General features: G+C 47.3%; 1 protein-coding gene and 1 long non-coding RNA gene across 7 annotated transcripts in view; one reads left to right on the forward strand and one right to left on the reverse strand.

Annotated features, from left to right (window-relative positions):
- Positions 1–25,449, forward strand: part of PLXNB1 (plexin B1) — a 220,053-nt gene extending 194,604 nt beyond the window's left edge. For all 6 annotated transcript variants that reach the window (XM_054034114.1, XM_054034116.1, XM_054034117.1 and 3 more), the window contains 8 exons: positions 1,204–1,288; positions 1,763–1,929; positions 15,980–16,140; positions 18,200–18,347; positions 18,701–18,765; positions 18,872–18,947; positions 19,492–19,566; positions 21,056–25,449. In XM_054034114.1, coding sequence (XP_053890089.1) covers positions 1,204–1,288; positions 1,763–1,929; positions 15,980–16,140; positions 18,200–18,347; positions 18,701–18,765; positions 18,872–18,947; positions 19,492–19,566; positions 21,056–21,160 — 882 coding nt within the window. In that variant the 3' untranslated portion in view covers positions 21,161–25,449. The remainder of the gene's footprint in view (positions 1–1,203; positions 1,289–1,762; positions 1,930–15,979; positions 16,141–18,199; positions 18,348–18,700; positions 18,766–18,871; positions 18,948–19,491; positions 19,567–21,055) is intronic.
- Positions 8–26,815, reverse strand: LOC128840289 (uncharacterized). The gene is made up of 3 exons (XR_008445630.1): positions 26,261–26,815; positions 19,600–19,678; positions 8–902 (listed from the first exon to the last, which is right to left on the reverse strand). It is a non-coding gene; the product is annotated as an uncharacterized LOC128840289 (long non-coding RNA).
- Positions 26,816–27,038: the final 223 nt, after the last annotated feature.

Raw genomic sequence — 27,038 nt, forward strand, 5'->3', positions numbered from 1 at the left:
GTCAGAACTGAGTATCCTTCTTCCCTTCCCCTTCTCAGTGACCTTCAATTTCAGGTGTACACTCCACCTCTAGATCTGATTCCTGCCTGATCCCATTTAAAGAACCTTTCTAGCCCCACCTGTGATGTGGCGAAGCCTCTGACTTGCTCCTGACACAGGAACCGCTGTTCAGTCAGTGTAACCTCCTCTGTTCTCTGCATCTCCACCTCTGACAACCTGAAGCATGGATGCTGGGGAGGCAAACGGGTGTCTGATGTTTGAATATATATCCCTAAGCTAATTTCTGGAGATGCTTTAATCAGGGCAGGCTTGGTGAATCTGTTGGTTAGCGCCCGAGTCCTTTGACTCTGGAAATTGAGACTCAAATCCTGCCTTCACTCACAATTGAAAGCAAATTTTGTGCATCTCTTCCTACTCCTACCATAGATTTGTCACCATCAAAGAACCAAGCAACAGTCACACAAGGATTGTGGGGATGTGAGGAAAAACGGTTAGACAAATGGGTCCCTTTCTGGGTACTTGGAAAATTTGTGGGGCAAGGAAACAGCAGCAGTGCTGTTCAGCACTTCATTCTGTGTAATTGATTCTAAGGCCAGAATGGACCATTATCTTCCACTTCTTCTTTAGCCTCTGTCAAATGCACCCTTCACCGCAGTATCTGCCGTCACTCTCCCTCTATACTGCTCGCCCCCTTCTTTCACAGTATCTTCTTTTATTTAAGGTTGTAGAAGTTGGGTTGCACTAGACTGTATCTCACTGCTGTCATTGTTGATACACCATGTTGCAGACCTGCAATTGTGTACCTCTTCTGTCAGCATGAGACAGGCTTACTGGCTGAAGTCAATATAAGGGCTACATGCCCAGTATAGCAGATGGTGGTCTCCAGAGCTGGGATCAGGCTGCTGGGAATGAAAAATAATGTTTAAAATACCTTGCCCTTACCTTGCCTCAAAGCACCTCACAGCCCTTTTCACAGACGGGGAAACTGAGGCATTAAGTGTTGAAGAAACTTTACCAAGCTCACAGAGTGAGTCAGTAGCAGAGCCAGGAATGGAACCCTGGGTCCTGAGTCCTAGTCCCCTCTTCTAACCAGGAGACCATTCTTCCTCATGGGTGGGCTGTTTAACTTTATAAAGCCTGTCTGTCACACTGAGAAGGAGAAATGTGCAGAATATTGTTAACCCGAGTTCTGCTTGTACACAGGTGCCTGATGGAGCAACTGTAGCTCTGGTCCCACGTCTGACCAAACATATCCCCAGGGAGAATCAGGATTACATCCCTGGAGAGAGTGAGTCTGATGCTTAAGGCCTCATAAAATAGTTTCACAGAGCCCATCAGCTGGCAAGCTAGGACTTTGTTCTCCCAGGCAATAGACCTAGCTTTATGGTAACCCCCAATAGCTACTGGGTGAGTTGGGCCTTCCTCACTATTAGCATTGACAGGATATCCAAACTGTCAGCACTGGGGGCTTCTGTAAGTGTCTGGGAGCCAGAGGCCCCTAAAAACAGGGAAGAAGGGCCAGCAAGGAGAGTCCAGCTTGAGCTGGAATCTTCTAGTTGCTAACCGCAGGGGCGGGGTGCAATCCATAGCTAATAAGCCCACCAGTTAATAAACCTAGGGCCTGGGCACAATCTCTATCTTGCTGAATGTTCCCTTAGTGCAGAGAAATCTTGTTTTTTCTTGTAAGGGCAGCAAGTGGCTCCGAGCAACGTGGCCAGTCTCTGAGGGGAGCCTAGAGATTTCAGTAGTATTTATGTTTCAGAAACGCCGATGCTGGAGGATGCAGATGAGGGTGGAATAAAACTTTGGCACCTAGTAAAACCAACTGAAGAGCCAGAGCTCCCCAAACACAGGCGAGGAAGCTTACGGGATCGGGAGCGAGCCAAGGCCATTCCTGAAATTTATTTGACACGTCTCCTCTCTATGAAGGTAGGAAAGAACATAGTGTTGGATTAGCTAAACTAGGTCATGGCTATTTAGCTAAACAATGGCCAAGGTTTGGTGCTCTGGTGCTAAACCCTCAAGCCCCAGGGTGTGTTTTGCCAGCTGTGCAGCACTGCACATGAGGAAATGTGTTGCCCAGATTACTGATGTATTTATTTGTTGACTTCCCCGTAACTCCAGCACCATAATATCTTAAGTTACATATGCTCAGGGAGTTAGTCTTCCAACAATCTTCTAGAGGAGAGAAATGTTGTTATTCTCGTGTTCAAGTATGTGTCCGTGTGAATCCCACTTTAGGTGGATGTGCCCCATACATGTGAGATCAGAATCCTTTGAACATCAATGTCCATTGGGTCATGCCTGCACCATGCACATGCTTGTGCACCTCACCTCCAACAGCATAAAAGGCAGGGCAGTTGCAATCGTCATTCAGTCCCTCTTACCCCCTGCGGCAACAAGATGGAATGAGCGGCATTTGCCTGCTGCCCTTAGCTTCAGCTGCAAAAAATTAGGTAGTTATGGTTAACTCTCTTTAAAATTCCCCCCTATTTTATTTTATTCTAGACATATAAAAAACCCAAAAGCTAAATTTGATTTGTCCCTTGGTCCTCTGTGCCTCTGTGTGGGCCAAAATGCCAGATTCAGAGCCCTTGAACTTCAAACCATGTCCATCCTGCAATGGTCTCATTCCACTCCCAGATGGCCACAGCCACTGTATGTTTTTTGTCTTGATGAGAGCCATGTGCTAGGTTGCAGCTCGCTGTGTTTTTCATTCTCCACAAGAATGAGGAAGACTCGGGACCCCTCTGAAGCTATAACTCCTCAAACAATCGTCAGGACCCCAGTATTGAATCCAGCCCGCCAGGTTCTTCAGTACCAGCCTTAGCTGCTGTGCCATGGCAATGCACTGAATCAGCGCCACTGCCCAACAGCCTTGATGCAAAAGGCCTAAAGGATCCAGGCCCCTGAGGGAATGGACAGGCAACACTCTTATTGGTATCTGTACTATATAAAAGCCTTAACAGGAAGAGGAAGCTGTCTCAGCAGCTCCTGACTACTGCTCTGGACTGACCCCAGCCCATCTCGGCCACTGGGCATTACAGTTTGCTCAGACCACTTTGGTCTCCTCATAGGCTTATCCTACCAGAAAAGGTATGGAGCCCACAAGTACAGCACCGCAGGGCCCATGGAGACACTGAGCCTCCAGGAGCAGATCACTGGTCTACAGGCAGAAAAACCAAGCCTTACTGGCCACAGTGGACTAGCTTCAGGCAGAAAACCGCTCGCTGCAAGAACAGACCACAGGACTGCAAGCGGGAACATCTCCCACAGCCCCATGGCCCATGTTGCCTTCAGAACCCAAACCCACGGTATTGCTACCAGAGTGCTGCGATGGTACCCCTAGCAGTTTCATGGTTTTATGAGCCAGTGCAGGCTCCATTTCCTGCTATGGCCCAATGCCTGCCTGATGGATCAGGAAAAGGTGGCATACTGGCCAATTGGGATGCTTTCCTGAGGGCCTTTGTGACAACCTTTGATGACCCACGCTTAGGGTTACCATTCGTCCTCTTTTTCCCGGACATGTCCGGCTTTTCGGCAGTCAAACCCCCGTCCGGGGGGAATTGCCAAAAAGCCGAACATGTCCGGGAAAATGGCGGCTCTGCTCCTCCCCGACTCTGCGGCTCTGTTTAAGAGCCGGGCTGCCCGAGCGCTACCGGCTTCGGGCAGCCCCCGTGCCTCCGGACCCTGCGCCGCCGGAGCCCGGGAGGGGAAGTGCCCGGCTGGGGGCGCAGGGTCTGGAGGCACGGGGGCTGCCCGAAGCCGGTAGCGCTCGGGCAGCCCGGCTCTTAAACAGAGCCGAAGAGTTGGGGAGGAGCAGAGCCGCCGCAGCTGGAGACTCTGCTCCTCTTCGGCTCTGTTTAAAAGCCGGGCTGCCCGAGCACTACCGGCTTCGGGCAGCCTCCGTGCCTCCAGACCCTGCGCCGCCAGAGCCCGGGAGGGGAAGTGCCCAGCTGGGGGCGCAGGGTCCGGAGGCATAGGGGCTGCCCAAAGCCCGAGCGCTACCGGCTTCACGGTTTGCCGGGCAGCCTCCAGACCCTGCGCCCCCGGCTGAGCGCTTCCCCTCCCAGGCTCCAGCTGCGCTGGGGAAGCGCCAGCCAGGGGCGCAGGGTCTGGGGGCTGCCCAGCAAACCGTGAAGCCGGTAGCGCTGGGGCAGCCCTTTCCCCGTGGCTGGGAGTGGGAGGGGCGGAGTTGGGGCAGGGAAGGGGCGGAGATGGGCGGGGCTAGGGTGGGGAAATGGGCGGGGCCAGGGCCCGTGGAGGGTCCTCTTTTTTATTTATTAGATATGGTAACCCTACCCATGCTGAACTCACAATGCAGAGGTGGCCCTACAGGGAGTCTGTCAGGCCTCAGGGTCAGCTGAAACGTATGCAGCTTGCTTCTGATGTCTGGTGGCAGATATGGCTTGGAATGAGCTGGCCCAGCTACGCCAGTTCTGTTTTGGCCTCAGCAAGGAAATAAAAGATGAGCTTGCCCTCATGGACCCTCTTGTGGATCTAGATGCATTTATTGTTGGGGTGAAGAGCCGCACTTGAACCACTCAGGAGCCATCCCCACACCCTATGTTTTGGATGCTGGCTTACGTTCTTCCATTAGGCATAGATTCTGATAACTCTTCTGTCTGTTGTCTCCGATGACTATTCCATCCAATTTCAGGCTTGCCCCACATCCCTTTTCAGGGATTCGTCTCAAAAAAGCCAAAGATGTATGTGGCTTCTCTGTTTCACCTAGGAGCCAAAGAGGAGGCATCTCTGGAGTTCAGAGGAAGAGGTTCTATTCTTGATATTTCCTTATCTTGAAGTAAAAAAGGGGGTGGGGGGTCTTCATCCCATCCTAGACCCAAGAAGACAGAACAAATGCAGACGCCATCTCACATTCAGGGTGGCAATGCTTGCCTCCATCATCCCTTCTCTCAAGCTCAAAACTGGTTCATTGCTTCTGATCTCCAAGACTCATATTTCCCTGTTGTGATCAATCCAGTCCACAGGAAGTATCTGCGTGGGGCCAATCACTACCAGCACAAGGTGCTGCCATTCAGTCTCTCCACCTCAAAGTGTCTTCACAAAATGCCTAGCTGTGGTGTTGGCACCTCTGAGGAGACAATGCGTTCATGTCTATCCATACCTAGACGACTGGCTGATCAAAGGCAGGTCCCATTAGGAAGTCACCACAGCCCTAAACTATGTCCTTTGCCATTCAGAGAGCTGGGTCTCATGGTGAATTCACCCACATCCATTGCTCGGCTGGCTGAGAATAGTGTATCATTCCATGAGACATCAAAAGAACGAGCACATCATGCTTCCAATTTACATCCAATTGACATTGAATTGATGGTCAGGCCCCCAAGAACTTTCAGAAAGGGGTACCTTTCTCCACACCTTGATGCTGATCACAGATGCATCTGGACCAACTCCAGATACACAGAACTTGGTCCCAAAAAGGCATGAACCTGCATCTAAACGTTCTAAAATTGCAAGTGAACTTGTTAGCTTCTGTAGCATTCCGTCCTGTTTTACACAATTCCACCATGCAGATTTTCAGACAACACATCTACAGTGTACTATGCAAACAAGCCAGGACTTGCCCATTCATCATTCCTGCGTGACAGGAGGCAATCAGTTTATGGCAGTGGTGGGCAACCTGTGGCCCGTGGGCTGCACCCAGCCTGTCAGGGTAATCTGCTGGTGGACCGCCAGACAGTTTGTTTACATTTGCACGGCCGCCCGCAGCTCCCAGCTGCAGTTTAATGTTCCCAGCCACTGGGAGCTGCGGGTGGCTGTGCAAATGTAAACAAACTGTCTGGTGACCCGCCAGCAGATTACCCTGACAGGCTGCGTGCGGGCTGCAGGTTGCCCACAACTGGTTTATGGACCGGGTGTCAACAATAGTTGGGTTTACATTAAATCTCAAAGAGATAAAGTAGCTGCACCTTGGAGAAGGGGACAACAGATTAAGTCTTTGAAATGCAGCAGTGGTGAAGTTGTAGAACAAGTGGAATCTTATGTGTACCTAGGAAGCTTGATCAGTGCTGATGGATTCCATCAAAGATGAGGTTAAAAGGAGATGTGCCTTAGCCACAGGTACTGCACAGAAACTGACAGAATTATGGATGACTAGAATCATAGAATATCAGGGTTGGAAGGGACCTCAGGAGGTCATCTAGTCCAACCCCCTGCTCAAAGCAGGACCAATTCCCAACTAAATCATCCCAGCCAGGGCTTTGTCAAGCCTGACCTTAAAAACCTCTAAGGAAGGAGATTCCACCACCTCCCTAGGTAACCCATTCCAGTGCTTCAACACCCTCCTAGTGAAATAGTGTTTCCTAATATCCAACCTAGACCTCCCCCACTGCAACTTGAGACCATTGCTCCTTGTTTTGTCATCTGGTACCACTGAGAACAGCCGAGCTCCATCCTCTTTGGAACTCCCCTTCAGGTAGTTGAAGGCTGCTATCAAATCCCCCCTCATTCTTCTCTTCTGGAGACTAAAGAATCCCAGTTCCCTCAGCCTCTCCTCATAAGTCATGTGCTCCAGACCCCTAATCATTTTTGTTGCCCTCTGCTGAACTCTTTCCAATTTTTCCACATCCTTCTTGTAGTGTGGGGCCCAAAACTGGACACACTACTCCAGATGAGGCCTCACCAATGTCGAATGAAGGGGAACGATCACGTTCCTCGATCTACTGGCAATGCTCCTACTTATACAGCCCAAAATGCCGTTTGCCTTCTTGGCATCAAGAGCACACTGTTGACTCATATCCAGCTTCTCGTCCACTGTGACCCCTAGGTCCTTTTCTGCAGAACTGCTACCTAGCCATTCGGTCCCTAGTCTGTAGCAGTGCATGGGATTTTTTCGTCCTAAGTGCAGGACTCTGCACTTGTCCTTGTTGAATCTCATCAGGTTTCTTTTGGCCCAATCCTCTAATTTGTCTAGGTTCCTCTGTATCCGATCCCTACCCTCTAGTGTATCTACCACGCCTCCTAGTTTAGTGTCATCTGCAAACTTGCTGACAGTGCAGTCCACACCATCTTCCAGATCATTAATAAAGATATTAAACAAAACCAGCCCCAAGACCGACCCCTGGGGCACTCCGCTTGAAACCGGCTGCCAACTAGACATGGAGCCATTGATCACTACCCGTTGAGCCCGATGATCTAGCCAGCTTTCTATCCACCTTACAGTCCATTCATCCAGCCCATACTTCTTTAACTTGCTGGCAAGAATACTGTGGGAGACCGTATCAAAAGCTTTGCTAAAGTCAAGGAATAACACATCCACTGCTTTCCCCTCATCCACAGAGCCAGTTATCTCATCATAGAAGGCAATTAGGTTAGTCAGGCATGACTTGCCCTTGGTGAATCCATGCTGACTGTTCCTGATCACTTTCCTCTCCTCTAAGTGTTTCATAATTGATTCCTTGAGGACCTGCTCCATGATTTTTCCAGGGACTGAGGTGAGGCTGACTGGCCTGTAGTTCCCCAGATCCTCCTTCTTCCCTTTTTTTAAAGGTGGGCACGACATTAGCTTTTTTCCAGTCATCTGGGACCTCCCCCGATCACCATGAGTTTTCAAAGATAATGGCCAATGGCTCTGCAATCTCATCCGCCAACTCCTTTAGCACCCTCGGATGCAGCGCATCCGGCCCCATGGACTTGTGCACGTCCAGTTTTTCTAAATAGTCCTGTCATAACTATAAAAGGGAGGGGTAACAGCTCTCCTGTGTACAGTACTATAAAATCCCTCCTGGCCAGAGACTCCAAAATCCTTTTACCTGTAAAGGGTTAAGAAGCTCGGGTAACCTGGCTGACACCTGACCCAAAGGACCAATAAGGGGACAAGATACTTTCAAATCTTGGGGGGGGGGCTTTTCTTTGTGCTCTTTGTTTGGGAAGTCGTTCGCTCTTGGGACTGAGAGGGACCAGACATCAATCCAGGTTCTCCACATCTTTCTAAACAAGTCTCTCCTATTTCAAACTTGTAAGTAAATAGCCAGGCAAGGCGTGTTAGTTTTCCTTTGTTTTCTCAACTTGTAAATGTACCTTTTACTAGAGTGTTTATCTCTGTTTGCTGTACTTTGAACCTGAGGCTAGAGGGGGGTCCTCTGAGCTCTTTAACTTTGATTACCCTGTAAAGTTATTTTCCATACTGATTTTACAGAGATGATTTTTACCTTTTTTCTTTAATTAAAAGCCTTCTTTTTAAGAACCTGATTGATTTCTCCTTGTTTTAAGATCCAAGGGGTTTGGATCTTGATCCACCAGGAGTTGGTGGGAGGAAGGAGGGGAATGGTTAATTTCTCCTTGTTTTAAGATCCAAGGGGTTTGGATCTGTATTCTCCAGGGAATTGGTGAAGAGTTTCTCAAGGCTTCCCAGGGAAGGGAATCCACTTGGGAATGGTGGCAGCGGACCAGATCTAAGCTGGTAGTTAAGCTTAGCAGTTTTCATGCAGGCCCCCACATTTGTACCCTAAAGTTCAGAGTGGGGAAGCAGCCTTGACAAGTCCCGAACCACTTCTTTCTCCACAGAGGGCTGGTCACCTTCTCCCCATACTGTGCTGCCCAGTGCAGCAGTCTGGGAGCTGACCTTGTTCGTGAAGACAGAGGCAAAAAAAATCATTGAGTACATTAGTTTTTTCCACATCCTCGGTCACTAGGTTGCCTCTCTCATTCAGTAAGGGGCCCACACTTTCCTTGACTTTCTTCTTGTTGATAACATACCTGAAGAAACCCTTCTTGTTACTCTTAACATCCCTTGCTAGCTGCAACTCCAAGTGTGATTTGGCCTTCCTGATTTCACTCCTGCATGCCTGAGCAATATTTTTATACTCCTCCCTGGTCATCTGTCCAATCTTCCACTTCTTGTGAGCTTCTTTTTTTGTGTTTAAGATCAGCAAGGATTTCACTGTTTAGCCAAGCTGGTCGCCTGCCATATTTACTATTCTTTCTCACATCGGGATGGTTTGTTCCTGCAACCGCAATAAGGATTCTTTAAAATACAGCCAGCTCTCCTGGACCCCTTTGCCCTTCATGTTATTCTTCCAGGGGATCCTGCCCATCTGTTCCCTGAGGGAGTCAAAGTCTGCTTTTCTGAAGTCCAGGGTCCATATTCTGCTGCTCTCCTTTCTTCCTTGTGTTAGGATCCTGAACTCGACCATCTCATGGTCACTGCCTCCCAGGTTCCCGTCCACTTTTGCTTCCCCTACTAATTCTTCCCTGTTTGTGAGCAGCAGGTCAAGAAAAGCTCTGCCTCTAGTTGGTTCCTCCAGCACTTGCACCAGGAAATTGTCCCCTACACTTTCCAAAAACTTCCTGGATTGTCTGTGCACTGCTGTATTGCTCTCCCAGCAGATATCAGGGTGATTAAAGTCTCCCATGAGAACCAGGGCCTGCGATCTAGCAACTTCTGCTAGTTGCCAGAAGAAAGCCTCGTCCACCTCATCCCCCTGGTCTGGTGGTCTATAGCAGACTCCAACCACGACATCACCCTTGTTGCTCACACTTCTCAACTTTATCCAGAGACTCTCAGGTTTTTCTGCAGTTTCATACCAGAGCTCTGAGCAGTTATACTCCTCTCTTACATACAACGCAACTCCCCCACCTTTTCTGCCCTGCCTGTCCTTCCTGAACAGTTTATATCCATCCATGATAGTACTCCAGTCATGTGAGTTATCCCACCAAGTCTCTGTTATTCCCATCGCATCATAGTTCCCTGACTGTGCCAGGACTTCCAGTTCTCCCTGCTTGTTTCCCAGGCTTCTTGAATTTGTGTATAGGCACTTAAGATAACTCCTCCATCGTCCCTCTTTCTCAGTATGAGACAGGAGTCCTCCCCTCTTGCGCTCTCCTGCTTGTGCTTCCTCCCAGGATCCCATTTCCCCACTTACCTCAGGGCTTTGGTCTCCTTCCCCCAGTGAACCTAGTTTAAACCCCTCCTCGCTAGGTTAGCCAGCCTCCTGGCGAAGATGCTCTTCCCTCTCTTCGTTAGGTGGAGCCCGTCTCTGCCTAGCACTTCTCCTTCTTGGAACACCATCCCATGGTCGAAGAATCCAAAGCCTTCTCTCCGTAACCACCTGCGTAGCCATTCGTTGACTTCCACGATTTGATGGTCTCTACCCAGGCCTTTTCCTTGCACAGGGAGGATGGACGAGAACACCACTTGCGCCTCAAACTCCTTTATCCTTCTAAAATCACTACTTTTGGTACCCCAGTGAAAATTTATCACACCAGTATACTAACAGTATTACCTTATGGTCTGGAAGCAGCTGTATTAAATTAAACAGACATCAGAAGGCTGGATGTAGTGGAGAGGAGAGTTCTTCAAAAGATGAGCAGGTTTAAAGTGGAATGATTTAAAGACACATGAAGAAATTAGGAGAGTAGGATGTGAAATCAGGGTATGGGATTGGCTGCAATCAAAAAGAGATGATGGTAAAGAAACTGCAGAAGAAAAACATGACAGGATGCCAAAGATGATAATGCAAACCCAACCAAGGTCAATCCAAACTAGAGGCCAACCACCAACTAGATGGAGGGACACCATACATAGGGATGTGACGATGCTGGGCTTAATGGAGGAACAAGCCATGGACAAGAATGAATTGTGACACTATACTGCTCCCCATGCCTGTAAAGATGTTGTGGGATGAAAAGAAATGTCAACAACACAGGATAACCCCAATAGCTCTTCATCTTCCAGGAGCCAGCAATGATTTAGAGAAAATCCATTGCCAACCATGAGTGGAGCTCTATAGAGCTTCACCCTAGTATCACAAAACCAAGGTCAGATACTTCAACCAGATAACAAATCATTGTATCAATCAGCCAATATCCAGGCTGTCTGAGTGCTACTGACAGAGATTGCGCTACAAGATATCCTACTGCAAAGAAGAAAGTTCTCCATGAGGAAGACTTACTCCTTTAAATGGAAAGGATTTTTAATTTTGGGTAGCCCAACACAACTATGAACCATTGAAAGCCTCGGTACCTAAAATCCTCGATTTATATTCTGCATTTTTGAAACACTCTGGATGCTTGTTCAGCTCATTCGAAGTCCATCTTGCAGCAATCTCAGCATACCCCTCACCCATGTAGTCATGTTCTTTTTTTTTTTTTTTTCTGTATCCCACAGTATCTAGATTTCTACTTGCTTATCCACCAGTCAGAGAACCCCCTCTGACCTGGGATCTTAATATTGTCTTTACAAGCCCCATGGAGCCTCCTTTGAGCCTCTCTCTGTGTGCTCTTTATAGCACCTTACTCTCAGGACTGCCTTTTTGCTCACCATAACATCAGCCAGACGGGTCAGTGAATTTGCATTGCTCATGGCTGACCCTCCTTACTCAACATTCCAGAAGGCAGTGGTGACACATCATTCCCAGTTTTTCCTAAAGTTGTCAGACCTCCTCTGAAATGAATCTGTTAATCTCCTGCTTTCTTTCCCAAACCCCATTCCTCTCCAGGGACAAACTAACTTCACACCTGGGATGTTTCACGAGCCTTGTTCTGTTATCGGAAAAGGACAAAGCCCTTCAGACAGACTCCTTGTCTTGTTGCCATCTCTGGTGCCTCTCAGGGGCAGGCCATCTCCCAGAGAATACCTCCGTGGATTACCCGGTGTATTTCAATCATCTATCACCTGGCTGCTACCCTTCAAACATCAGAGCTCATTCCAGTAGAACACAGGCTGCCTCTTCTGCCTTCTTCAGCTATCTGAACCCAACAAGGCAGCTACATGGAGTCAGCCCCGTGCTGCTGTTAACCACTATGCCCTTGACCTGGGGCAAGATGAGATGCCAGATTTGTTAGGTAGCATCACAGTCAAGGGTCAGTCAGTGTCAGTTTGGACGCCTCAGTGTCACCTTCCAGATGGGCCACTGCTCATCAGTCACCTAGGAAGAGATCCACATGGACGTGTACTTGAACTGAAAACAGTTACTTATCTGACTGCTTTGACATGTCATCCTCCCAGATCCCAAGGCCCACCCTCCAGCCCTGCTTTTTGCTAGCCTTTTTTCCTGCCATTCTGAATTAGTGACAGAACTGAGTGATGGTTGTAGCTGCTCTGCCCTTTATGGCCTCGGGTGGGAGACCGGGGCACGAGGACACGAATGGTGCAGGCATAGTTGAACAGACACTTCTGTTCAAATATTCTGATCTCCAATTCATGGGGCACATGCGTACCTACAGTGGGATCCATGTGGACAACAGCCTCTCATTGAAGGTAAGTGACCATTCTTTGTAGATGGGAACTGAGTGTAGCCTTTTTTATTTCATTTAAAGTGAATTTTGTAATGCAGTATTACTCTACCGTGGGTTCAGCTCTGGTGGCTATCATACTCGCATTCTTAATGATATTCTTAAGTTCTGATGGCTGCCTTGCTAATTGATCAGCAGTAGAGGGATGGTTCCTGCTGGAGTTTCCTCTAGGAATCTTAATTTTCCTAATCTGGGCACCCTCTTTTTTATAATGTGATTTTGACTATATCTCATTAGCATTTATGCACATAGTGTACCTGCAGTTAGGGCATGTGTTAGAAAAATGTGACTACCAGGTATCTTGTAAGCAAAAAAATTACTCTTACTGTTAATTTTTCGCACCATTGGTACATCTTTTCCTATAATCTTGTGGCACAGGGTCATTCTTTGGTCACTTATTTATGTCAAGCATTTCTTAAGCCTATGGCCTAGTATGGCTAAGCTAAAATCTCACAGGCCTCACCCTGTAGGCCTTACATTTCAGCCCTACTTACTTAGATACCTAATACATAATTATCCCTTCTGACTACTGATCAATCTTATATTTCTATAATTCTACAATTTAAATCTATTTGGCATACAATGATTATATATGATATTTTAGTTAATCGTAACATCGCAGAATAAATGAACAATAAACTAAAATCATTGGCTACATGAGACAGTGAGACTAGTGTCTTGCACAGGGATTCTGTGACATGGCTGGGAAAATAATCTCTTGAGTCTGTCCAGTGCCTTAAACACAAGTCCACCCTTCCTCTCGTGCACCCAGTTGTGGAAGGTTGTGTTTCCTTGTTCTTAGCTTACAGAAATAAAGACATGCTCAGCAAAGAATCCTGATTTTTTTTCCCCCTCCCTCATCCTTTCCCCAATAACAGTCGTCTTTACTGAGTTCAGTCTGGATTTCACTCAGACCATAGTATGGAAAATCCTCTCCTCGTTGCATCTGAAAAAGGACCCTTTCCCCTCCTTATTCAGCTTGACCTATGAGCAGGCTTCAGCATGTGGACTGTCAGGAGCGCCGCCAGCTTTTCTGCCGCCCTAGGTGGTGGAAGGTCCCATCCCGAAATACCGCCCCCCACAGAGGCGGCGGAAGGTGCCGCCACCGAAATACCGCCACGGTCGCTGCCCCCCAAATTGTAGCCGTCGCCTAATGGGTTGCACCGGCCCTGTGGACTGCACCATCTTGCTGGTTACTTTTGTTATGGGCCATCTCTGATTTCTTCCTATCATGGTTCTGCTCACTTTACCCACCCTCAGACACTTCCTCTGGTTTCCCAGCCATTTGAGGATCAAGTTTAATATTCCCCTTGCATATAATCTGGTTCTGATTTGATGGGAGGGCTACTTCTGAATGAAGGGAAGTGACCTGCAATGAACTGAAAACAATTGAGCCAAATCAATTGGGATGGAAGAATTTAATCAGAAAAATGGGAATAATTGGGAATTGCTTAAGAAGACTTTACTAGATGCTCAAAAGCCACAGTCAAGGAAGAAGCCTGTACTAGTTAAAGAATTGACTAGGTTTAGAGGGGAAGTGAAGGCAGCTATAAAAAAATTAAACAATAATATATAGCAAATGGAAGAAAGGGGAAATTGATAGTAATGAATATAAATCAAAAGCTGGGACTTGTAGAAAACTGACAAGAGAAGCAAAGGGACATGAGGAAAAATCTATGGCCAGCAGAGTTAAGGACAGTAAGGAGTTTTTTAAGTATATTAGGAACAAAAAGAATCATAACAATGGTATTACTAGATGGAAATGGTAGAATTATGACTAGTAATCCAGAAAAGGAAGCAGTGTTCAATAAAATATTTTTGTTCTGTATTGGGGGAAAAAACAGATGATGTCATATCATATGATAACACTTTCTATTCCACAAGTATCTCAGGAGGATGTTAAAGAACAGCTATTAAAATTAAAAGTTTCAGAGTAACAGCCGTGTTAGTCTGTATCCGCAAAAAGAAGAACAGGAGTACTTGTGGCACCTTAGAGACTAACAAATTTATTAGAGCATAAGCTTTCGTGGACTACAGCCCACTTATGCATCCGAAGAAGTGGGCTGTAGTCCACGAAAGCTTATGCTCTAATAAATTTGTTAGTCTCTAAGGTGCCACAAGTACTCCTGTTCTTCTTTTTTCTATTAAAATTACACATTTAAATGAGTAGGTCCAGATAACTTGCATCCAAGGGTTTTAAAAGAGGTGTCTGAGGAGCTCGATGGACTGGTAGTGTTGATTTTTTTTCAGTAAGACTTGGAACACCGGGAAAGTTCCAGAAGACTGGAAGAATGTCAGTATTTAAAAAGAGCAAAAGGGATGACCCAGGTAATTATAGGCCTGCCTGTCTGACGTTGCTCCCAGGAAAGAAAATGGAGCTGCTGATACAGGACTAGATTAAGAAAGTATTGAAGGAGGGTAATATAATTAATGCCAATCAAGATGAGTTTATGGAAAATAGATCCTTTTAAACAAATCTGATTTTTTTTAATAAGATTACAAGTTTGGTTGATAAAGGTAACAGTGTTAGACTTGGTACCATATAACATTTTGATTGGTTGGGGGGGAACTAGAAAGATATAAAATTAACATGGCACACATTAAATGGATTAACAGATGGCTAGCTCTTAGGCCACCAAATGTAATTGTAAATAGAGAATCGTCATTGAGTAGGTGTATTTCCAGTGGATCCTGCAGGAATCAGTTCTTGGCCCTACGCTATTTAAAATTTTTATCGGTGACCTAGAAGAAAACATAAAATCATTACTGATGAGGTTTTCAGGTTACCGAAAAAATTGGGGAATGGTAAATCATGAGGACAGGTCACTGATTCAGAGTGATCTGGATTGGTTGGTAAGCTGTGCTTAAGCAAATGACATGCATTTTAATGTGGCTAAATGTAAATATATACGTGAAGGAACGAAGAATGTGAGCCATACTCATAAGATGGGGGACTATCCTGGGACACAGTGACTCTGAAAAAGATTTGGGGTCATGATGGATAATCAGCTGAACCTGAGCTCCCAGTGCAACGCTGTGGCCAAAAGGGTTAATGTGATCCTGGGATGCATAAACGGGAATTTTGAGTAGGAGAAGAGAGGTTATTTTACATCTATATTTGTCACTGGTGTGACTGCTGCTGAAATACTGTGTCCAGTTCTAGTGCCCAGAATTCAAGAAGTCTGTGGATAAATTGGAGAGGATTCAGTGAAGAGCCACAAAAATGATGAAATAATTAGAAAACATGCCTTATAGTGATAGATTGAGCTCCTTGAGTCTATTTGGCTTAACAAAGAGAAGGCGTCTTGATTACAGTCTATAAGTACTTACATGGGGAACAAATATGTGATATTAGGCTCTTCAGTCTATCAGAGAAAGGTCTAACACAATCCAATGGCTGGAAGGTGAAACTAGACTGAAAAGTGTACATTTTTAACCATGAGGGCGATTAACCATTGGAACAGTTTACCAAGGCTTGTAGTGGATTCTCTATCACTGGCAATTTTTAAATTAAGATTGGATTTTTTTCCATAAAATCTGCTCTAGGAATTACGTTGAGGAAGTTCTCTGGCCTATGTTATACAGGAGGTCAGACTAGGTGATCACAATGATCACTTCTGGCCATGGATTCTATGAAAACCTTTTCCCTACCCAGGCGCTAAAATATTTGTTTACATTCTTCCTATTCATTTTGCATTATCTTTGTTTGGCTTGTCCACAGGGGACCCTGCAGAAGTTTGTGGATGACTTGTTCCAGGTAATCCTCAGCACCAGCCGCCCTGTCCCTCTGGCTGTCAAATATTTCTTTGACCTGTTAGATGACCAAGCAATGCATCATGGAATCCTGGATCCTGAGACCATTCATATCTGGAAGACAAATAGGTATGGAGCCAAAGTTGCAGCCTGACACTTCCCTAGAGCATAGAATCCCAAACTGTGGTCCCTGGAGTACTTGCTGGTGGTGACATGGTGCTGGCAGCTCCTATTTCCATTGGAGAGAAAGAGAGAGATGGATTGGAGGAGGTGAAATGCAGAGTAGTGTGTGTGAAATTACCTTTGTTCTTCTTTGAGTATATGTCCCTATGGGTGCTCTACTGTAGGATGAGTGCACCCATGCACTGTCGATTGGAGATTTTAGTTAGCAGTGTCTATAGGTCCACACCTGGACACTAGACATCCTCGCGCTCTGTTGTGAGCATATATAGGGAGGCGCAAACTCGCTACCACTCCAGTTCCTTCTCAGCCACCTTTGTCTCGAGACAGTTCAGAGTAGTGCCCACTGCTTTTGTAGCTTCTTTGTCGTTTTAGGCTTAGTTTGTTTCTCTCAGCTCTTTGGTGGTATATGCTGTCAGTGAAAGATTGTGACAGGTGCACATCAAATTCTCTCACAACACTTTAAGGAACTTCCGTTTTGAGTCTATGGCTACGTATTCATTCCTCTGCTACTTGTTCAAAACATCGTTTATGGTAGCCATCACGTCGGGCAGAATGATGGGCAAGCTAGGGGATTGCTGATCTCACCTCCCCCGTCATCACTAAATTCTACAATGGTAAGGTGATCCTATGCCTTCATCCTCTCTTCTGCCAAGGCATCTGTGGTCATCACTGAACTGGTTTTGAACAGGACAGGGCAACTGTGCAGCCAGTGATTCGCTGCAATCTCTTTAAATGTTTTTTTTTAATGACCCACGATGCAGCTGTGGTAAACATCAGACTCTGTTGTATATCTTTGATGAGTGCTCACTGACTTATTTTGATGGTGGGCTACCAGATCTCCACCTGGCTGATGATGATGCCATCAAATGACTGGGCACATTGCACGTACGGTGATATATTTCTTCTCTTCGTGCCTAAGGTCTCCTCAGAGTTTCATGTCAATCAGGACATTCGACTTCGTGTTTTTTACCCAAAGCTTCGTTCTTTGAGGGAAAAAGTTAGTCTCCATACTCTGGATGTAAGGCAAGCACTTACCTTGGCAGAACTAAGCCTTTCAGGTTCCTTTGCTAACAGGAAGAGAGGCCAGCTGAGCTCAACTCAGAGACTGTGTGTGGGTATCCGGGTGTATGCTAGCTTGCTATGAAGCTCCCGAGGTGGATCCTACTCCGGGAGTGACTGGTCATTCGATCCGGGCTCAGTTCACCTTGATAGCCCTTCTCAATACAGGGCTATCACAGGCAGGCACAGACTCTGCTAACTAAACTCTTCAATTGAGCGCACAAGGGTGTGCAAATCTTACAGTGGAGCACTCATAGGGACAAAATATGTTGAACTTAAGTTACTGAACAGGTAAGTAATTTCTCCTTCAGAGGACAAAGCACTTAGTGCACTAAAGACAGCTATAAATTCAGGCGTACTGCCCTGCATGCGAGGAAGGGCATTAAGTGGTGGTGAGTGAGATGGGGAAGGTGCTCAAGAGACAGTATCTCTGTAAAGATGTGGTCTGCACTAGGAAAGTTGGAGAACCACAACCCTAGATCTATCTTGAGATGTGTTTGTAAAAGAGGAGATTAGTGACTCAGCAGTACAGTAAGATGGGGTTTCCTGATTTGCAGAATGGCCTTATTAACCCTCACAGCTCCAGATCTCAGCCTGCAGCTTTTGATGTGCATGTGGCTGTCCATAGACTCTGGGTTTGAGACAAGCCTATCAGGATGGCTTTTCTGGGAATGTGATGTGATAAAAGTTAAACTTCTCACAGCAAAAGGGATTCTGCTTTCTGAGAGGCTCATCTGTGCCTTTTTCTGAATGCACAGCACTGGCCGCTGGGTCTTCCATTAGATTTAATCTCTGTGGCCAGTTGTCAGTGGCTTGGGAACCTTTCTGTTCTAGCTGAATTGGGAACTCCATGATGATGTTGAAGTGCTTTGCAATAAGCAGGGGTAGTATCTTCTTTGAGGGCATGATACTCATCCCTGCCTCTCCTCATCTTTCCTCTTTGCAGCCTGCCCCTCAGGTTCTGGATCAACATAATCAAAAATCCACAGTTTGTGTTTGATGTGCAGACATCGGACAATGTAGATGCTGTGCTCCTGGTCATTGCCCAGACCTTCATGGATTCCTGTACTATTGCTGACCACAAGCTGGGGCGGGTAAGCATGGAGGTGAAGTGAAGCAGCCAGTGTGTGCAGCACAGTGAGATTTTGAACTCCCCACTCTGGAGGTGGCAGGGAATGGTCCCTAGTCTGTGCTCATGTTGAGAAATGTTTGCATAACTGGCAACCCTTGTGGGTACCTGGAGCCTGGGGCAGGGCCTCCCTGCCCCTGTTGCGGGAGGGGATTGCCTCTTCTCTGCACATCTTGTAGGGAAGGGACAGGTTCTGTCCACCTCTGTGAGAGTAGAGAAGGGACAGAGGCTGCCTGCCCCCGTGGGAACCCAGCGTTTGTGTCTCCTCTCCCTGGTCTTGGTTTCTGTAACCTGTCAATCTGTTTCTGGCCTTTAAAGGACTCGCCAATCAACAAGCTGCTCTATGCCCGGGACATTCCTCGCTACAAGCAGATGGTAGAAAGGTAAAGTCTGAGTGAGCAGGTGGGGACAGCTGGGTTGTTTGGCAGGGGGAGGAGGCAGCAGAGGAGCAGATACCACATTAACTGCCCATGCGTTCCCATTGCGTAGGTACTATGCGGACATTCGCCAGACCATCTCCGCCAGTGACCAAGAAATGAACTCTGCCCTGGCTGAGCTGTCAAGGGTAAATAAAGCAACTTATTTCAGAAATCAGTGCATTTTCCATTGGGTCCCACAGGGTGGGCAGTCTGCCTCCCTGACACAGGGTCTGCATTAGCCTTTTTCCCTAGAATATCCCACTAGAATTCCAGTGTTAGTGTTGGCAGGGGCCAGACATTTTAACCACTGCATCATGACTTGGCTCACAGGAGGTCTAGACCACATGGCGGTTAAAAAACAGTGGCTGCTGGTGTCTTGTCTGTGCTAGCCCCAACACCATTGCTAGCACCAGTGGAAAGTTTTAGGGGGAAAAAGACCAGTGTAGCTAAAGCTTCTGAGTGCAGGAGCAACTGGGTCTCTGCTCCCTTTCCCCTTAAATGTGATCCATGCGTGCCACTATTACTTTCTAGGTTTTTCTCTAAATCCCTTTGCCCTTGCTCCCAAGCTGGCTTTAGAGGCTTTCTGGAGCTTTACCCACTGAGCTCCCAGGGCAGCAGAACTTGGGTGAACAATTGTCTTGGTGTTGCCCAGAGATTTTGGCTAATTATATGTTTGTTATATTACCATAGAATTACTCAGGTGAACTCAATTCCGTGGTGGCTCTGCATGAACTCTACAAATACATCAACAAGTACTATGACCAGGTGAGTGCAGCTCTGGCTTACTGGTTGGCTTACCTCAGTGGGCGATTTCAGACACATCCCTCTCCGCCGTTATCTTATGCTTGCCCTTCATAGGTTCATCTAGTCCTGTCTCCTGTTGGATTTGTGAACAAAGAAATTAAAGAAATTAATAGTTAAGGACATCATAAATATTCCACTGCCCTCATAGTACATAGGCCCATATTTTTAAAGGTATCTAGGCAATACTGCGCTCAGTGTTGCAACACTTGGTGACTGAAGTGCTCAAATCTCACTTTCAAACATGCTTTAGATACTTAGAGTCTAAATCCCTTTTGAAAATGAGGTTTAGACTCCTAAATCAGGTGGTGCAGTGCTGAGTGCAGCAATGCCTAAACACATTTAAAAATCTAGGCCAGATTAATTGACCTCATCAAATAGGAAGAAATGTATATTTTGTCACAACAAAAGAGCCTTCACTCTCACCCAGGGATTGTCAATATTGATGTGTTTTTGTTATCTTGATTTTTTTTTTTTGGTATCTAAATATTTTAGTTTAAGGCATAGCTTAAAAGGGAAATATGATCAGTTAAAATATTTATTAATTAACAATAGAAGTATTTGAGATTGCAGTTTCTTGATATTGTTATGTGTATTTTAATAGGTAAAGTGTACAATATAGATTTGTATGGTGAAAATTATGCATGAGGACTTACATTTGAGACTGTTTAATGTTTACATATTTAATTTTTGTTTCTTTCTCAGAGGGCTTTGTGTTATTTGAGATTACTGATAAAAGAATATTATCTACTTTGGGGAAGAGTTAAGGCTGTTTTGCTGTAATGAAACATGCATTTCTTTGTACTTAATGAGAATAATGACTTTCTTACATTTTCAGTGTAAGAAGTATGCATTTCCATGTGTCTAACTGTTAAGGAAATGATGTTAGACAAGGTGGGTGAGGTAATATCTTTTATTGGACCAACTTCTGTTTGGTGAGCTTAAGTATGAAAGCTTGTCTCTCTCACCAATCAGAAATTGGCCCAATAAAAGATGTTACCTCACCCTAATATGCTGGGACCAGCATGGCTACAGTAACACTACAAACAACAGAGGAAATGATCTGTCAAGTGACTACTCTATTATTACTTAGCAGTTTTTATTGGCTGTTTTAAAATGAAGATTTTTTGCCTTTGGCACCCCCCCTTGGTTTTTGCATAACTTTTTTCTGTAGGTAAACAAAATTATTTAAAAAAAAAAAACAATAAAAGGGATGAGCATTGTTTGCGGGAGAGGAGTGGGTGATAGCACAGAGGAAAACATAGGGTGCCCAGAGGGGACTACCACTGGGATGACAAGGCTGCAGGGGGTCCCTCTGAGACATACTGTCACTGTGGATCCCAATACCCATAGCTGCAACAGAGTTGAGGCTTGCCCTCAGCCAGGAGAATCTGCTGCTAATAGTATTCTGTGCACAAAGGAGGTTGCCAGTGAGCTCTGAGTCTTGTTGCAGATCATCACAGCCTTGGAAGAAGACCCGACAGCCCAGAAGATGCAGCTGGGATACCGACTGCAGCAGATCGCAGCTGCTGTGGAGAACAAAGTTACTGATTTGTGACCCAGACAAACAGACTGTGATGCTCTTGGGTAGCTGAACAGAGGTGGATAGTGCTGCTCATTGGAACTTCATAACTACACACAAGGTGTCCCACTGCCTTTGGAACCAGACACTCTGGGGAGCTGGCATGTGACACAGGAGGAGGTGGCCAAGAAAATGCAAAGTACAAATGTCCTTACATCTCAGAGAATATTTTTTTACAGATTTTTTTTTCCTTTTTAAGAATGTACTTTAAACTCTGGGAGTTTCTACAAACCACAGTGTGAGAGAGAGAGACCAGGCACCTTCTTCCCACACGTTGTGAATGTGCCAAGTTTCCAAACAATATTGCCAAGGAGCTGGATAACACAAGAGCTTCAGAACAAAGCTAAAGACCATACATGGCTTCATGTGAGCCTCTAGCCTCATTTTGGTACTAGCACCAGGGATGGGAGAGACTAGTGCTGTGCCTGCTACCCTGAACATTGTATAACCACCACTACTATGATGGCAATAGCCCAGGCTACTGCAGTCATGGTAGTGCTGGACAGTGAGTGTGTGAGCTTCCTGAGCCCTCATGGAACTAGCTGGGGCATTAGGACTGATGTAGCCTGTTAGAGAGTTTACCACACCTGGGCCAATCCCTAGGGACCAGAGTGTACTCCTCCAGCATACAGCCCTAGAAACAACCCCCTGCAGTGTAGCCCACCAGTTCCATGCCTGAACTGAGGAGCATCTCCCACAGCATGGCCATCAGCGCACTGGAGGGGTTGCGCCTGGCACCCTGAAATACTGAATGTAGGGATGAGAAATAGACTGGAGGGGAGATGAGAAAAGTCACTTGGTCCCAGGATTCTAGTCTTCCTCACTGCTTGTCTGCGACTCATGCTAATGAGACTAACGTGCTCACCAGTTCCAAATGTTGACCCAGTAGGCTCAACCTAGTCCTAGTGTAAGCAGGCACCATGCTACTGACATCTATGGAGCCATACTCCCTTTCCCCTGGACTGAATTTAGCATGGCTTGGGGAGAGGGCAAGGTGAACTTACTGAAGTGCCTCTAACCTAGATGTATGTCTGGCCCTCTGGTTCTCTGTGGTCAGATGCTGTCCTGCCACTTGGAAAGCACAGTGAAGGCCTTGTACCTATTTCCTTTCTCTGGCTTGTAGCCATTTTGGTACTCTGAACTTGATCTGTAAATACCCTCAAAATTACAAAGTATTCACATGCTCAAGGGGAATGTTAATTTTGTTTTTCTGAGACAATTCTTCACTTGGATGAGCATCTCCTTGAACATTGTCATCATCACAAACTCCCTGGGCTAAGCACTGCCCGTGTCAAACTGCTTCTGCCTAGTCTCTGCCCCACTGGGCGGATCGGGGGCTTCTGACTTTTTCAGAAACATCTGGAGTTTCACAATAACAATTGGCTTTTCCCCAAGTTTCCCACTAAGCTGAAATGGTTCAAGGCTCAATCTCACAGCCAGATATACCTTCCTCACCTTTATCTCGGCCTATAATGAAACTCCAAATACTCCCCTGAAGCTGAATGTCTTCTCAAATTCTCCTGTGTGGCTCCAATTTAGTGACCTCCTGCCCACTTAAAATCTTAGTGGAAATCCTGAACTGTCGCCACAGCCCCCAAAAGAGCAGAGCAAAGGAACCAAGCGCCCAGGCACCCCAATGGATGAGCACCAGGAGAGGGGACCAAACAGCGACCATGCTCTATAAATTGACCAGCCCCTCTGGCAGGGGTCCCTCTTTCCAAATTGAATGGAACCAAACTCAGGCTGTGCCCTAGACCCTCCCAACCTTGTCCTGAGTTTGGTTCCATCCTCTCAGAGAGGACTAAAGGAGTTCCCCTCCCTCCGCACCTAAGCAGGACTTGAGGTAATGCTTGCTTCCTTGCTGCTCAGAGGGGAGAGATTTCTCTCTTTCATTCCCCCAGCCATGTCTCCCGAACTGAGCACGTGGGGGAGTGTCTTTGGTTTCCTCTTACCCACTTGTCCCCGTCTGTGGAGCCAGGAATAGCTCCCGTGCTGAATGACACCAGCCCTGCGTAGCTCAAACAGACCATGTACAGAGCACAACTTCGACTGCCAATCCACTCCTTTTGCCTGGAACTGCTGATCACATGGAGACGGCTAGACTCCAGTAGAGAAATATGGTGTCTCGGTTGTTGTTTGTGTTACCTGGAGGCACCAGCCAGATGAGAGCCTTGTTGGGCTGAGCCATGTGCAGTCACACAATAAAAAACAGCCCCGGCCCCAGAGAATTTACAAGCCTAGGTTCAGGCAAAACTTAATAGGCAGGTGAAACAAACGTGGGAGGGAGGATGGATGGGTAAGAGTGATGATCCCATCTGTGCAGTGCCAAGCAAACCTCCCAGAGTTGGGGAGCATGAGATTCAAAACTCTTTTGGCATCTGTCTATAACTTTTCCAACCAGACACCAAGAGCTGGCATACTTTCCTCCGCTGTTTGTGGCCCAGCAGTGCCTTTGCCTCTCCCACATTTTGGAAAATCTTTTCTCTGCGCTCTCACAAAGTCCTGCCAGTCAATTTGAGAGGAGAGGAATTCTCTTGTTTATCCAGGATTTACATTAACCTGAAGTCATGTGCTGGTCTCTGTGACCAACCTCTGCCCGCCAACTGTTGGCTCCTAGTTGATCCATCAGCTTCTCCCCTTGAATTTGCCTGCCAGAGCATGATGGCAACACAGGTCAAGGAGCGTACGCCTTTGTCTGTGTACCTTGGCCAGGACTAAGGTGGGTGTCGGTACCATTCAGTACCTCTCCGTGGAGATAACAGATTTCTTGTTTCTCCAGGGGCGTGCATGTGATTTACCCATATAACAATAATATTAACAAAAAGAAGAGTCATTTAAAAACACTGCAAAAATGGTGTCAAAAGAAAATAAACTGCTTAACATCTCCAGATTGACCCATCTCAGCTTAGTCACAGTGAAAACAGAAAAGTTGATAGCATACATTTCTTCTCCAATCTGTCACCATCACACTGTCAGATACCAACTCCCTCTTACTGTATCCTGGATCCACTTTTTAACGTCCCTGTGACTTGGTCAGTTTGCAGGTTCAGACATGCCCCTTCTGATCTCTCCATTCATGCCTCTCCCACATGGTAGAGTCCATTACCTCAACAGGGTGAGGTTTCATTAATGCTTATACAAAAGTCTTTAATAAGAATTCCTGTTTGGGGGAGGAGGGGGGGTAGATTCCTAATTATCTCTGGGAGGTTCCATCTAGCCTTCCTATCTCCATGGTTGCTGTGTCAAAAGCCCCAGGGATTTGTATTTCCTTAGATCGCCTTTGGACATGTACCATGTTCCTACAGGACATAGCTTCTAAAGGAGCTGGTCATGCCCTCCTGCTGCATACTCCTAGTCTCTGTCTCTGCGGGACACAGAGATAGCTCTTTACATTTGTTTTATTAATTTCTTGCCATGAAACATAACTTTTTGACAGACCTTAGAGCCTCTCTCTCAGATATGAAGTGATTTTTGCCTGGGGGAGGAGGAGGAGAAGTTAGCTTTCAGCTGTCAGAATAGGGGAGGGGAAACTGAAATGGTAATCAGTGTTGAGATATAAATGGTCATCAATAGATTTCAGTTAACCCCCCCGCCCTTTGTGATGAATAGGGGTTCCTGGCACCTTACATGATGAGACCCTACAGTTTGTCTCTCCAGCTTCAGATTCAAGCCGGCCACAGGTTTGGGGGTCACATTCAGAAGTTTTTCTTTACAACCATAAGCGCTTAAAAATGTAGAATGAAAGCCTAAATTCTGCAGAAACTGATGGGATCTGGTTCAGTGAAGCACCATGTGCTGCCTCAATCTGATCCCTGGTTCCCGTTAGATGTCACTTTTTGGTGCCTTTCTCCCTGGGCTGATTTCTCTGGGTTTTCAGGACACCAGGTGCATTTGCTTGGTTTTTTCTGCCTCTTTGGCGGTGGGAGGGCTGTACATACACGTCCTCTCTTGACTGACAATTTTGTATTTTCTAGTTGTGGCCTGGCCAGCCCCACGTCGACATCCTACCCCTTCTTTTTCAGTTCTTGGAGCTCCCAGCATGCTCTCTTTCTCAACAAATTGGAATTAATAATTAATATAAAAAGCTTGAAAATATGAATGTTGTTACATAGTGTAATAACTGTAGATACTATTGTGAGATGTAGGAATCTATTGGTGATACAAGAGGTTATGTCTGTAAATAATCAGTTTAGAACCCAAATGATTTTAATAAAGAGAGAATTCTTACATGAGTGATTCAATAAACATTAATATACAACATGGAATGGGTGTCATGGTTTTGTGTCTTCAAATAATTTGGCTGCTACTTATGCTCCAAAATATGATGACCTGAAGTCAGCACTAAAACATTGAGACATCTGTACCAGGCAACATCCACACAATCTCCACATTCAGTGTTAAGCACACTACTGCTGCCTAAGGCAGCATTTCTCAAACTGGGGTCCGTGGGCCCCTCGATCAACTCCTCCCCCTTCCTCCCAACACCTCTTTAACACCGGGGAACAGCTGAGAGGGAGGGCGAGGAGCAGTCACAGTTCGCACACCACGTCCCAGCGGCTAGGGGGGCAGGGGGTCTTCACGCACTGCCCCTAGCCCGAGCACCAACTCCACAGCTCCCATTGGCCAGGAACTGCGGCCAATGGGAGCTGCAGGTGCAGCGGGCGGAGACCCCTTAACCCGCCGCCTAGGATTTGCCGCCAGAGATGTACTGGTCACTTTTGGGAGCTGCCCGAGGCAAGTGCCACCCCCTCCCACACCCCAACCCAGAGCCCCTGCTCCACCCTACCCCTGACCCCCCTCCAGCACCCAAATTCCCTCCTGCATCCCCTCCCGCACTCAAACTCCCAGCCCAGCGCCTGCACCCCAACCCTCTGCCCCAGCCTGGTGAGGGTGGGGGAGAGCAGGTGATGGAGGGAGGGGGCATGGCTGCAGGGAAGGGGGCAGGGCAGGGGCATGGTCTCAGGGAATGTGGTGGGGCAGGAGCTGAGCAGGAGGGATTGGGGGTTCCTGAAATTTTGTAAATCAAAATGGGGGTCCTTACGTTGCTAAAGTTTGAGAACCGCTGGCTTAACATACCAATCCTGCAAGTTTCTTCGGGTGGCTGGCTAGACCCCCTGTCTCTATGCAGAGCCTCACACTCAAGGTCCTGGGGAGGAATGGGTCCCTTTCAAGTATGGCCTGCAGTTCATTGTAGAAGCAGCAGGTCCCTGTTGCTGATATGACTGCTGCAGTACCCTAGCTTTCACCGGGCACTGAGTCTCATGTCCCATGTTTTGCATCCTCGTGTCTATCTCTATTCCTTCCCTTGCTCCTTAGCTGGGGTTGTGCCGCCTCCCCCGTGTACGAGCCCAGGAGATCCATGATTTCTGCTCTGCTGCAGGCAGGGGCGGGGGGCGCTCGCTGCACGGACTTGGCACAGGTGGATGCACCAGGTGGGCAACCCAGGAACAGGCGTTTCCAGGCCCCGCTGTGGCTGTGACAGGGGTGGGGGGGGGAGCTGCTGGTCCCCGGCCCCTCTCTTCAGGGGAAGGCCGCTGGTCCGCCCCGCTTGCCGTGTCTGCCGGGCACTTCGGCCTGCTGCGAGTCGGGGACGGGGGGTGTCAAGGCAGCGGCGCGGCCAATTCACGTGCAGACGCAGCAACTCTAGGGGGAGCCGGGAGGCGAACACGCGCCCGCAGCCTGCGCCGGAGGGGCCCGAGCCGCGCTCGCGCCGCGGGCCGCCGGACTGGGCTCAGCGCCCGGCTCGCGCGGCCGCGCTCGGGTCACGTGACGTGTTGCCGTTGACAACGCCGCCCTGGCGCCGGGGCTTGCGCTGCCGTCGGGCCCCGCCAGGGACCCCGCCCCGAGCGGCGGA

Source organism: Malaclemys terrapin, chromosome 7 (genome assembly GCF_027887155.1).
Source record: "Malaclemys terrapin pileata isolate rMalTer1 chromosome 7, rMalTer1.hap1, whole genome shotgun sequence".
Classification (NCBI taxonomy): Eukaryota; Metazoa; Chordata; order Testudines; family Emydidae; genus Malaclemys; species Malaclemys terrapin.